The sequence below is a fragment of the Brachyistius frenatus genome, unplaced genomic scaffold (genome assembly GCF_029030835.1).
Source record: "Brachyistius frenatus isolate BFR_SWC_R1_liver_20210118 unplaced genomic scaffold, ASM2903083v1 Contig_21, whole genome shotgun sequence".
Taxonomy (NCBI): domain Eukaryota; kingdom Metazoa; phylum Chordata; class Actinopteri; family Embiotocidae; genus Brachyistius; species Brachyistius frenatus.
The window spans coordinates 4175898-4190132 of record NW_027210620.1 but is presented as its reverse complement, the minus strand read 5'-3'; the positions used below and the strand labels follow the sequence as shown (position 1 = coordinate 4190132).

The 14235-nt window shown below is 37.4% G+C and overlaps 1 protein-coding gene across 2 annotated transcripts in view; it reads left to right on the top strand.

The window, feature by feature from the left end:
* fig4a (FIG4 phosphoinositide 5-phosphatase a) overlaps positions 1-14235 on the top strand; it is a 41993-nt gene that overhangs the window by 12792 nt on the left and 14966 nt on the right. For both annotated transcript variants that reach the window (XM_069696475.1, XM_069696476.1), the window contains 9 exons: positions 3050-3183; positions 3978-4094; positions 5603-5648; positions 6036-6184; positions 6894-7060; positions 11736-11874; positions 12763-12821; positions 13435-13582; positions 13747-13830. In XM_069696475.1, coding sequence (XP_069552576.1) covers positions 3050-3183; positions 3978-4094; positions 5603-5648; positions 6036-6184; positions 6894-7060; positions 11736-11874; positions 12763-12821; positions 13435-13582; positions 13747-13830 — 1043 coding nt within the window. The remainder of the gene's footprint in view (positions 1-3049; positions 3184-3977; positions 4095-5602; positions 5649-6035; positions 6185-6893; positions 7061-11735; positions 11875-12762; positions 12822-13434; positions 13583-13746; positions 13831-14235) is intronic.

Here is a 14235-nt window from a genome sequence, read left to right as displayed (position 1 = left end):
CTTTGTGAGACCAAAAAGTTATGGGAGAACTGGGGTGCTTTGTTGGTGATTTGACCTTATTTTCATTTGTTTATATTTTATTTTATTTTATTTATTTATTTTTGATTACTGAGCTGCCTTTAGATGTTATTTGTTTGTAACGGCGTACTCCTTATGGGCTTCCTCTCTCCTTGCCATTTTTAATTTGTAATCCTATGAATATTCTTTTTTGTTTCTGTAGTATGTTAATTGAAATTTGAAAGAAATGAGGATGAAAAATAAATTATTGAAGACGGGAAGAAAAGATACCAAAGGAATTTTTTTATTTTATTTATTTATTTATTTTTTAAATCTGTATCAGAAAAAGCGGTCTCGACTCTTGATTTAGAGGTTTGGCATTTCAGTGTGCTGATTATGTAAGAAACAGATGCAAATCTTTGGGGAAAATTCAGCCATACTTGGATGAAACATGCCTTGCCTGTGGATTCACTCAACAGGAAGTTATCTACAGTAATAGGGCAGTGAGTGAATGTGTAATATGCCGTGCACTCGGTTGATTTGGGCTGTTAGTTGTTACTGTGGAGTGATTATAGTCATGAGAGATTTGCTTAGTGGTTGGTGATTACCAGCAGTTGAAATGCTACCTGGAATATTGATCTCCTTTTTGCATTACTCTGAAAACACACGCACGACAATGTTGGAAGGGAACATATCACTGCACACGTGCACAGCTGTAAAAAAAAACCCACCTGACTTTCTCCGCCTTTTCCCTTCACATTATGTTGCTGTGAAATCATCATCAATCATAAAACTGATTTTGAAAAAAAGAAGGCTTGAAATATTAAAAAATGATTAAGTATACTAATAGTGTAAAGCTAATATAATGCCTCAACCTTTTCCACCTTAAGGGGTATGCACGATAAATTAAGCAATAAGATTCATGAGTTATTTCATACTGACTTTTCCGCTCCCCTTCTCCCCCTTCCGTGCATCAGCAGACAGTTTCTGTTGGGAACACAGCCATATACTCTGTTGTTGGGTTTCAAGCTCACGTTGTCACTCACAAGGGGAGCCGTGAGATGAAGGACCAATCGCAGACCTCAGAGGTCGGCACAAGCCACAGCCATGTGAAATTTGCAGACTGTGGGGAATAAGGGAGGGGACCTCCTGCTTACACAGTAAATCCTTGCACTTATCCCAGAGAGACAGAAAGCGGAAGGAATTGGCAATTAACCATAAAACAATGGCAGTCCATCTCTCCATGATGGGGACAGTGGTCGATGTGGTCCTGTTAACTCTGACAACTTTGTAATATGTTTATAGATTTATTATGGGTTAGCACATGTTATGTGCAAGTGTGTATCAGAGCTAGAGTAAGAGCGCACGTGGCCAAACATGTGAATGACTTTTACAACTGGCTAATTTAAATACAGTCCATTTGTTTTTAATGTTCGGGATTGCTTTTTTTTCTCTCCTGGAGATTAAACTAACCAACCCTGTTAGGAATAGAAGCATCTCCCCAAAATGAAACCAACACACATTAAAGGAAATTAAGACTAGAAATAATAAATAAATAACCGATTTAAAATACTCGTATCATAAATAACAAAATGTGATTTGATCACCAGCCCCTGTTTCGGTGGTGCTAGATTTGATCAGCAGAAGCGAAGCTCTAAACTCGACACTGCTGTGACTGGACGCTGCATTATAAAAGCCCATCTGAATTGTAATTTTACACTCCTGATTGAAACTAAAGGCAATGATTGAAACTAAAGGCAATGAAATGCATTAATAAGCAACATTTAGAATGCTAAAACACAATTTCACATGTATATGTACAGTATAATGAATAACAACCTTGTTACTAGCGAATTTATAATTTTCTTTCTCTAGAAATTTGTGTTAATCCACTTATTTGTTTAACCTACAACAACAGTAGTTGCCTCATGTTAAAATCATTTCTCTAACAAACCCAACAGTTGGCTACGCCATCCAGCAAGCAATCATTTGTTCACCGCTAATTTATTTTGTCCTTGTAATGGTTGTCCACAGAAAAAGTAAAAGTGTAAAAAAAACAAATCTAAAGTGTCCACACGCCACTCCTTTTCTGTTATCAAATTGTGTTATGTTTGACATTTAATTTGCACAAACCTTCCCAGTGAGCATATGTGACTGTTTCATCTTTCGTGATCTGTAGCTGCACTTTCACACAACAATGACCATGATTATTCTGTATGGTGCTTTATACCGTGAACAATATGTGCATGTGTGCTTTTGTGAGTGTATGTTCACGTGGAGTGTACCTGCGGTATCTCATCCGTGCTGATAAAGTGTGATAGAGCATGTGACATATGTGATAACCTGCGTGACATGTGCTGCTTGTATGGGTGAGGAAATGCTCTGGTAATTTGGCTGGTTGCTGCTTCACGTGTGAATGAAGATGTGAGCTGCTAAATGATCCATCTGAGCCAATCATCACCCGGGATAATCAGTCATAAAGGCATAATGGGAGAGTACAGGGAGAAATAACTTAATGGGCAGTGTGGTGATGGGTCACGAGGAATGAGTGCATGCATTTTTATTAAATTAAATTTGCCATCGTTCAGCAAAATCAAGTTTGATACATCAACATATGTTCTTAAACTTGCAAATTTTTGCTGTTACGGGGCACTTTTCCAAATACAACAGCTATTTCAAGCTTTAATTTGACTGTGTGCAGAAATATTTCAGAGGTCTGCCTGTGTGAAGCATCTCTTCTGAGTACTTTGCTTTCACTACATATGTCCATCTCTTCTTAGAGTCTGGAAATTGCTTCTTGCAGCTTTTTTTTTTTTTTTTTTTTTTTTTTTTTATATCTATGGTGACTGTGGAGAAGACATGAATGGATCTTGGTAAATACATCCGCCACATATCTGAATATCTGCTCGTACCCTCATGGAACCTTTTTCCTAGCAAATGGAATTATATTATGACTATACAATAAATCCACCTTAACATAATGCTTTCTTAGCTCTTTGATGAAAGAATCAGTTATACCTGTTACTTGCAGCACATCTCTTTGTTGCTACAGAAACGTGAAAAAAGGAAACATGAGAAGATTCTGAGCGAAGAGCTCTACCCAGCTGTGATCAACCTAAATCAGTTCCTGCCTCCGGACCACTGCATCGACTACATCGCCTGGGACATGGCCCGCTATACCAAGAGGTTGGAACAAATGTGCCAAAGTAGCGATTCTCAATTTTCTTAAAGCACATTTTGTTAGTGTTGCATATCAAACTCATTTGGAAGAAGACAAAAATCTCCTCATCTGCCATCAGTCAGTAATTTGTGTAAATAAACTAAGAGGAAACTCATTGTTTTGTTTGAACTAGATAAGATTCAACAGGTGCAATACAACAGCAGATACCATCTTTTTGTTTGCCTAGATCTTCCACAGTATGTCCCTCCACTATAAAACACTAGTTCGTGTCAACTACTTGGTAAATGAAGACCCATACCAAGCAGCCATCTATGTTGCTACAGAATACTTCTGAATGTAAATACTTAGAATATTAATTTTCCAACTTTCTCATTATTTCTGATATTTTCTTTGCCATGCTTGAGATTTTTACTCCAGATCCATTTGGATCAAAGACTAAAATTATTGATTCGTAGAATTCAAGAGTTCCAAGATCCCTTGAGTCAAGTAGTTGTTGCCATAATAGTGGCCTCCAATCAGTCCCCTGATTCTATTGCATGTATGAGTTAAACTGTTTTTCAGGTTTAGCTAAAAACCTGATGTAAAATCCAAGCTTTGTGGTCTGTCCACTATTGCAATGATACACTTGTGCTTTTGTGGTAAAGCCCTGTTAGGAAGACTATGCCCAGAATTTAACCTATCTTGCCTTGTGTTAATGTATTTAAATTACAAAGGGATATTTCAAAAGTCAAAGCTATGTGATCCCCTTTTTTTGAGCAAGTATCAATATGACCTTCCCATTTCTCTATTTGGTTTTCAGCAAGTTGTGCAATGTACTGGACCGACTGAGTATGATAGCAGAGAACGTGGTCAAGCGAACGGGTTTCTTCATCAATCGCTCCGACTTCTACTGTCAGTCCCTCAGACCCGATGACAGGTGAGACTTTTCTTATCCTACAATATTGCTCTCATTCCCCCGGCAAACCGAGGAGGCTGAAACAAGCACTGCTGGACAAGATTTGAAACGTTCAGTCCAATGCTATTTACCAAACATGTACTCTTGCTATATATTTCCATATGAAGAAAACCATAAACTAAAAGGAGACTTCAGAGACTGTTTGAATAGTTGGAGCTCCCGGCTCAAAATAAGAAAAGGTAGCAGATCATGCACCAGTGATATAAGAGAAAGGAAACACGATGAACTACACTATCATCTTTCAGGTGTTTGCATATCAGATGTTTTCTAAGGACGAGTATATTAACCATCCATTTTTGTGTTCATACATATTCACAATGAAACTTATCGACACTGCTTAGTTTTGAAACTCTCCAGATATGAATTCTTAATGGAAATTATGCCTGATGGCACATGTATCGCAGAGAGATTTCTGCTAACGAGGTGTGTAGATTGCCGTCCATGTACTTAGTGTCTGGCTCCTCCCTTGTCTGCATGTTTTAATCCTTTTCACCCGACATTACCATGCCACAGCCAATATTTATTACCCTTTCTTCTGCATCACACAAAGCTGTCTCACTTTCTTTGTTATACACAGTCATGCACGCAGCCCCGTGCTCCCATGTGCACACACCAACACAACCCTCATGAGCTTTTGTTGTGGCACCTGTAGCCTTCTGCACTTGCAGAAATGATCTCATGAATAATGAAAATGATTATTTGTCTTGTCCTTCTCATTATATTCTTGTCTGTAATCTCTATGTCACTGCATTCAGGCATACACTGATGCATACTTACTTGATCCTTGTTTTGTTTTTTGATCTCAGTCAGGTCATTGAGTTCATGCAATGATGAGTTACACTTTTTTTTTTTTTTTTTTAAACTTGCTCAACTATATCTTGTCCTCGAAGTGTCCCTTTGAACACTTTCTTCACAGGGTGATTTTTTTCTTTTTTTTTTTACTTTAAGAGGAAAGTGTTGAGTGAAAGCACTGAATTGAATTGGGGAAACAAAAGAACTAATAAAGACAAATGCCAAAGTCTGAAGTGAAAATGCTTAGGATCTGTTTGTTTTTACACTTGAACATCTTAAACTGAAAAATCATCATGCTTTTAAAGAATATGATTAAAGGAATAGTTCAGTATTTTGGAAAGGCTCACTATGTAAAAAGATTCATACCCCTCTGCTATCTGAAACGCTAGAAGTCCAGTATATGTAAGGCTACAGCCAGCAGCTGGTTAGCTTAGCATAAAGACAAGAAGCAGAGGTGAAAACAACTAACCTGCGTCTGTCCAAAGGTAGCAAAATCCACCCACAAACAAGCTCACTAATTAGCACATGGATGTCTTATTTGTTTTCATTTGTACAAAACCTGAAGACTAAAAGTGGGAAAAGAGGATATGTTCCTGAGGAAGAGTGGAATTGTAGTTTTGCTTTTGTCTGTTTCCAGTACTTTATCCATTTTGTTGAATTTAATGTCATTTTGACAGATGGGGAGATGTAGGTGGACACATCACATCCAGTGGACGAGTGCAGGTATGTCGCATAACAAACAGTTTTGGTGTAATCTTTTCTCATACTTGACTCTGTTTCACCTTTTAAATGAATGAAGATGAAAACGATGAAGTCAAGTGGACTTGGTAGAGTCATCGAGAGTTATAAATTCACGTATCATTTCATGGCGTTGATATTTCTCGGCCAAGGAAATATCTTGTTTATAGTTTTTTAAAGGATTGCTATCTCTTGCAAACTAAGCCATTTATTAGATGTTGTCATGGTAACCTTGATCGTCCATTCAGTGACCTTCGAATGATCTTTTGGAAAAATAGTCTCTGTCTCTTGTATCTCTTTCTGGCAATACATAAACAATTTACAGTTGAGTTAAATCATGTCAGTGCGTTTCCTTCGTCTTTGCTGTTATAGACTGGTGTGTTACGGACCAACTGTGTGGATTGTCTGGATCGGACCAATACCGCCCAGTTCATGGTGGGCAAGTGCGCGCTGGCCTATCAGCTTTACGCACTAGGAATGATTGACAAGCCCAAGCTCCAGTTTGACACTGACTGTGTGAGGTAAGTTACTGTGTCACCAGTTTTAATGTGTTTGTTCATGTGTGTTCATGTGAATTTATGTTGCTGATCACTCAATGAATTTAGTATGCATGTTTTAAACTAAATTTATAAACTATGTCACGAAAGTGTTAAATCAATATGTGTCTGAAAAAACATGGTTTCGTTTATTTGGTAAATCCCAAAAATATTTTAACCCTTAATCCCACAGTTTGCTGCACAAATCGCATTTGCGCAAATAGGACACACAGCTGCTGTGACTTTACTTGACTCCCTCTTCTAATAGCATCATCTCTCCTCAGTACTGTGACCTCAGTGACCTCTGTCCAGTTCTGCTTGGACACTGAATTTGCTTGTTGCAGTGCTATTTTTCTCAAAGGTTACTGGGGAAAAGACGTGAAGGCCGCGTTGGGCCTCCGTGAATGCACCAAGGAGATCAAGGATCTGTCACATGCTTGATTTATTGTCGTGTACTCACGAGCAACAGGAATGCTATACATTAACAATCCTTAATACGACACATGGCTCCATTGTAATGTAGCCAGAAACATACGCTTAACATGCACCAAATTGTTTGTGTTTTATTTTTTCTTAGTGTCACAAAAAAAAAAATTCCCCAAAGCCCTAATTCACCAAAATGAAATCAAACAATCTTAGCCCCAATGCCCATGTTTTAATATTAGTTTTCTTATTTGTCATGCGTGTGGCTCAGGTTGTTTGAGGAGCTCTACGAGGACCATGGAGACACTTTGTCACTGCAGTATGGCGGCTCTCAGCTGGTCCACAGGGTCAAGACCTACCGCAAGATCGCACCCTGGACACAGCACTCCAAAGACATCATGCAGACACTGTCACGCTACTACAGCAATGCTTTCTCAGGTGTGTGTTACACGGACACTAACTGGTACAAAATCATACATATACAATCACTCAGACATAAAGAACGGGCTCATTTTTCCACCTGTTTAAACCTGACATATATCCATATTAAAACTGTGAAACTGAGCCTATTTGCATGGTACCTGTCACCATAGAAACATAAACTCAGCCTTTGCTCATAAATTATTCACACCGTGTAATATGTAGACAAAGAAACGCAAGCAAACCCTCACAATGCACTTTCTTTACCTTTTACCTTTACCAACTTGTGATGAAACAGTTTGAAAATCACAAAATATCAACATATATATATATTATTTTTTTTTAAATTTTCTAATCTACAGCAAAGCACATAGTCAGATCCAACATACAGTACTGATACTAGTAATAATAAACATTTCAAACCAGCAGTCTCAAATTGTTGCACAATTTACAATAGAAATGAATAAAACTCAATACCAAAACTATAAAACAAAGACAAAAAAAAATTAAAAGACACATAAAACCAATACGAAACAATCTTATTGAAAAAAAGTGGGTTTTTAATAGTTTTTATTAAAAAATTGGTACATACTAGGTGACTTGATGGTGAGTAGGAGGCCATTCCATAATTCTGGGGCTAAAACAGCAAGAGCATGGTGCCGCTTGGTTTTAACTGTGGACTGTGAAACATTCAAGAGCAGACAATCCTGGATAATCTGAGTGCAGAGTATAGTGTTACAATATATATATTTGTTACCCGGAGAAATGTTTGGATGGGCTTTACACAAGCGTTTTTACTCCTCACAGCCGCCAAAATGAAGAGAAAGGTTGTGTATTGTTTGTGTTCAATGCCAAGAGTAACATTGCTGTGCTACTTGACCCACTAGGTCAACCTCCCGTCCGTGTTTTTCCTGTTGATTCGTCATACACTTAATTTAAAAAAAAAAAAAATAGGGATCACTGGTTGGTTGCAGAGAAGAGGCAAGAAAGTAGTAGATTGTTTATTCAGAGGAAATGTCAAGTGAGAGAGGCTCATAAAGGACTGCACAAATAGCACTCGGTATACTATGAAATGCACACTCAATAATCCCATGACCTATGTCAGGCCTTATGATCAAAGTGACTGACCAAGATGACTTGCTCTGTGACTCTGATTGGACTAAAGAGGGCAAAAAGAATTGCCTTGTAGTCTGAGGTTCAGGTGGTGTCTACTGTCAACTTGCCCTCTCACAAGAGCACAACCATTTCCATTGATACATTTCATGCCCTACTAGACCTGCTACTAATCACAGCTCTTCATGTGCTCAAACAAATTGATGTTACTAAATTGAAAGTCTAATTCCATCCTTGTATTTCTCAGTAGCTCATAAAAAAGAAAGTTAGATGAATTCATGTTGGGCTAGCCAGAACACGCATTTAAAAAAAAAAAAAAAAAAAGACTTCTTTGTCTCCTTGAAAGGCTGCGCTTTAGCTGCTTTTTGAGGGCACATGACATTTTTTGCATCAATTGCTGACAAACTGTAGTATGTAATCCCAAAGGGGGAAAAAAAAAACTGTTCTCACTTTGCAAAATGGACAATAGGGCCTATAAAATGTGGTTCCCAATTCTGAATACAATGAAAGTGATTGGAGACCAATTTAAAGAAAATTCAAATTGTATTTACTTTAAATGTGGCATATGTACGTTTGTCACCTTTATTGTAGAGATACTGAAAATGTAGGTCTCTGGCAAAATAAAAAGAATATTAATCCTCCTACAGTTTTCCAAATAAAAAGCACATAGCACATTATTTCAGCAACAACTGTAATGTATGATTATACTGGGTCACAGTTAATGTATGTGTCAGATGGTTTGTAATTGCTTTTTCTCACCATGTGGTTTGTATTTTTCTTCTAGTAGATTTCGGTTGAGTTAAACACCCTTTCTCGAACAACATTGTTAATCTGAGCTGCAAATTGCATAGGTGGGATGGCTTTCTATTAACAGACAACTCAAGAGTTTCTTGTCTAGGTTTTAACAGACTCCACACTTTGAAGCAAATGTTCTCTTCCTCAGTTGGTAGAGGAGAGCAGCGAGCGTGTTTCCTAATGTACGTTGTCTTTAGGCCTTTTTTCTTCCATTGGATTTAAATAATTGTCTCTGTAGTCTAGCTATCCAAGTCAAAAGATATGAGTCACAATGACCACACATATGGGGAATATGCCAAATTCAAATATGAAAGAATTGTCCTTTCACAAAAGTAAAATAACAGTTGACAATGTCTGTAACTCCGAGTTATCCACCGACTTATCTTCGGATAGTTTTCATTGGGGCTACTTTCAGATCTTAAAAAATATAAAAAATGTTGACAGTTTGTGGACAGATATTTAGAAAGACGCACTGTACCGTTTTTTTTTATTTCTTTTTTTTTATCTCATGTTCAATGCTTTGAACACTACGAATTCATAAATGTTATTATCTTTTCATTTAATAAATTATTAAATTCTCAGAAGGCTCTGAGTAACAAACCTTCTAACGCATCGGGTTATCGGTAGAAATTAGTAAGAAAATAAGTTGGAACTTTTGTGAATTGTTCCTTTTAAAAACCAGCATTAATCCTACATAGCTAGTTGTCAGTGGAGAAGTACCCTTACGTATGTATTTGTTGCAATGATTGGTGAGACGTTTGTTTTGTCTCTGGCCATCTCGAGACAGTGATCAATACGGCCTTCTCATACCGAGTTTGAAACAAATGAATATTCTGTCGCCTAAACCGAAGCTTTGACTTGATGTGAAAGACTTTAAGCAATTAGGATAGCCAAAACCACTTGTTGTTGTTATTGTTTTTTTTATTACGTTTCGTGAATGATTCTGGCAGCAAATAATTTCCATCGTGTGTTATTAAGTCAGTGTTTTTTACACTTTGTTAAACTATCGAGGATATGTTTTCTTAATTTTTCCTCGAAAAACACCGTAATAATCCTTCCTTTTGCGGTAAATGACACACGCTTTAACATCATTGCCAAGCACTCTTACAGCTTCTCTCTGACTCACCGATGCATTTCAGGCACACAGATATCCAGTACGTGTTGCCATATGTTTCGCAGCCTCTTGAATTGTAGGTGCAAATTTGAGATACCGTATTGATAAAACAACATGAACAGACACGTTTGACAGATTATTAACAAAAGCCTTTTATTTATAATCTTGTTAAGCAAAGCTTTAAATAACTTCTATTGCACATGTATGTTATGGTCAATCTTCCATAACTCTCATCTCTTGATGTATTAAATGGATTCTGATAATTGCTGGGGGAGAAAAAGGTTTTGTGACGGGCTTAATAGGAGCCAATTCAGTTTTAATTATCTAGCGTGACTGTTGGAGCAGCATGCACGTGGCTTCACAGTTGGGGGATGGATTAAATGGCACCAAACTGGGCAACAAGCAAAACATGTGCCACTTGCTGAACACACAAACACTCCCAGAGATTATGTTGGCACACATTCGTCGTCAAACATGTAGAGTGGTGGTTAGGAGATTTTTTACTTTCCTGTTCATGTGAATAGAATTCATTGTTGGTGGCGAGTTCAGCGTTATTTCGATTTTCATTAAAAGCCATCTTTGCACTGCTTCTCTTTTCCTCTTAACATGAAGTGTGTCTTTGAAGCATTAAACTTTCAGGTGGAATTTATGATGACCTTTGATTTAGTATTTTAGCAGAATTTTTTTAATCAGTTGTAGAATGAAGGCTATGCCTGATATTCAAATATAAAACACAGTTTGGAATTGATATAAAATATGCAACAAAGGAAAGGTGCCACACATCATGGGGACCTTTAATAAGATTCTATACAATGCACTTCATATTAAAGGCCGTTATTCATGTCCTTCACCATGGAAAAAGTAGTCTGACAAAATAATTCAAACTCTTTTAAGCTTTTCCAGATATTTCCAACACATCTCAGGGTCTTCATCACTTGATGGAATTCAATTGGTTCTTGATGTGACTTTGGGGATGGCTATATAGGACCAACTGTTATCAGTGACCAATGATAACTGTGCAGGCTTCATCTGTTTATTATTACTATTGTTTGAGATGCAAATAGTTACCAAAAATTCTAGGACATGAATGTCGTGTTGAGATTATTTTGTCAAAGGTAAACAATATTTCTGTGTACATCTTTAAGGATTGTTTTTTATTATGGATTCATCTGCTGACTCTTTAAAAAAAAAATTATCAATCAGTTAACATTAAATGTCTGAAAATAGTGGAAAATCATCAGTTGATGGCTTCAAAGAGCTTGTTTTTCCAAGGAACTCTTAAAAAGTATAGAACTTGCATCAGATGTTATTTTTTATTATAAATCTAAAGAGAATAGCAAATCCTCACAACATGATTCTGGAATTGGTGATAATACTTTTTTTGCCTGAAAAATTACTGAAACAATTGTTAAGTTAATGAAATGGAAAATAACTTTCTGTTGAGTGACTGACGGCTCCAATGATTTTCAGCTCTAGATTAGTATATGCAGTGGTCATTCGGCCAGACCCTTATTTAAATCCTTCCTGCAAACCTTATTTAAACAGTAAAAAAAAAAATCCTTTCTGAAAATAATTTATTTGTATAAGCATATTTCTCGATGAACTATCTGCGCCTTTATGCTGTACTGTTTTTTTTTTGGTGTTACTTATGTGTCCACATTGTTCTTCCAGATGCTGACAGACAAGACGCCATCAATTTGTTCCTCCAAGTTTACCAGCCGTCGGAGTGCAAGCCGCACCTGTGGGAGCTTCCCACCGACTTCTACCTGCATCACAGGAGCACCATGGCCCTCCCTCAAGACAGACGCAGGTAGGTGTTCACTTACAAATTCACTACCTGTACTGTGCAAACATAAAAACCTACTTCCATAAACGTACTTGCATCTGAATATGCATGTAGTCGTGTTAAAACGACATTTATACACAATGAGACGTGAAAACACACCCAACATCTTACTCATAATGGTTTGAAAGTCTTTTTGCGTGTTTATTTTGTGCTGATTGAATTGTTTACATAAGGGTAGCATTTGTGTGTTTTTTTTCCAATTTAGATGCGTTTTTATATTTGTTGCATTTTTGCATTTAGAGCATGTTTACCTTAATGTTTGCGCTTTTACTCTTGTATTAGTTCGACATTTTTTTGCCTCCATAGATAGTTTCTCATTCGGTCATTCCAACTCACGATCCAGTACGGACTTTTATATTTCATTTGGAGTTTTGACCCAGAGTCGTTCTGTCCTCGTTATTTGTGTGAATGTGTGTAGGAGTGTATTCATGTTGCTTGCCTTTGCTATTGTCTTCATGCTTACATAAAAGTAGACCCAGTTTTCTTTCCAGGACACTTGTTAATGTAGCCACAATGGGCCAAAGTAGTTCAGTCATTATTCCAAGAAATAAGTATTGCTGCAGCGAAATTCAATTCAGCACCCACACATTGCCCTTTTGCTCTCCAACTTTTGTAAGTAGCACATCACACACTAAACTAAATCACAATAAGCGTATTCCTTCAAATTGGTAACATTGAATACATCTATTGTATTCAGCTGTTCAACAGTAGGTAGTCCAGTCATGCAAATTTTCAAATCTAGGTTATGTGAAGCCCCGGTAGAGTCTGTGCAGCAGACTACAGACTACACATCAGTAATTGGAACGTTTTCTGTAAGCTTTTAATACACTTCTGTGTCTTGTCTGTCTCCAGCTACACATTGTGGTGGTCAGAGGGAATCCTGGCCCCCCTTCCTGTGCCCTATGATGAAGGTATCTTCAATATATATATAATATTTCTGTATTTTTCACACTATCTAGCAGAGACATTTCTGTAACCATAAGTATTATCATTTATCATTTTAAAGTATAAAGCTAGTTTAATTCTATATTTTTGTATTTGTCTGTCTCTGATTACTTTCCTGCTTCCTCTTTCTTGGACTCATCTCAGCTCATTAATTCCTGCCGAAATTCCTCACAATAAAAGACCAAACTTTTACCAAAACATTTTTTTGGGTAAACATTACCCAAACACATTTTGTATTTACTGGTGATCATTTCTGGTAAAAACACAATTGCACTGCATTACATGTCATTGTGAATCTGCAGTGCATCACAGAAACAGGGCAATTTTGGGGCTCATTGCTGTGTTTCTAGAGGGTTTTTTTTCACAACAGTAATGTGTCACAGAGCAATAAGCCATATCTGACTTGGTCTGCTTTGATAATATTTATTAGTAGGACCAGCTCATTCTTGGTTTTGATCTTTTAATGGCATATGTTGACATTTCCACCAGTCTTATGTCTTTTGCATTTGGCTTAATGTCTTGTAAAACTGTCTCTGTCTTTGCCCGTGACTCTATTTGTATGCTCCTGTGTGGTTGCAGTCCCCTGTGATGACACCATGAAGAAGGTCAAAGTGAGGAGAGTGAACCGCTTTGATGAGAGTATTGACATCTACACAGAATTCTTCAAACCTTATGAACTCACCTCCTTTGATGACACATTCTGCATCGCCATGACCAACTCTGCAAGGTGGATACAGACACATGCACAAGAAACATGCACAATAACCTCGAGATAAAAGGTCTCGTGAATAAGACCTCTGTTAAACAGTGTAAAACAACCATTAGTTCATTGGTGTTATGGTACAGCAGAATATCAACTCATTATTTCCCCTTTAATTTGTGTTCATGAAGGGAATTTATGCCCAAGACGGTAGGAGTGGATCCAAGCCCTTTCACAGTTCGCAAGCCAGAGGAAACGGGGAAATCAGTGCTGGGGTGAGTACATCTTTGTCTATGTACATGTCCACATTTGTGTTGTGTTTGTAGATTTTTTTTTTTTTTAATTTTCTCTTGTGATGCAATAATTCCCACATCACTGTGCCGTCATACGCTCGGCTTCACATGACACTGCGTTCTCAAGTAATCAGAAACAACTCTCTGTACATTTCCCTGTTTTTGTTGAGAATTCACCGACTTGAAAATTGATGAACTGTTTTAAAAAAATATATAATTAACGCACTGAAAGTGCAAAGCTTGTACTGGGTTTTAAACCTCACGTCCTGATAGATTTCAATTATCTTCACAGTGTTGCCCTAAAACACGACCACCACGTCTGCGTATTTGAGTTGTGTCTAGAGATTCTCGAGGATGTCCTTTGTACATCACATGAGTAATCTTTGA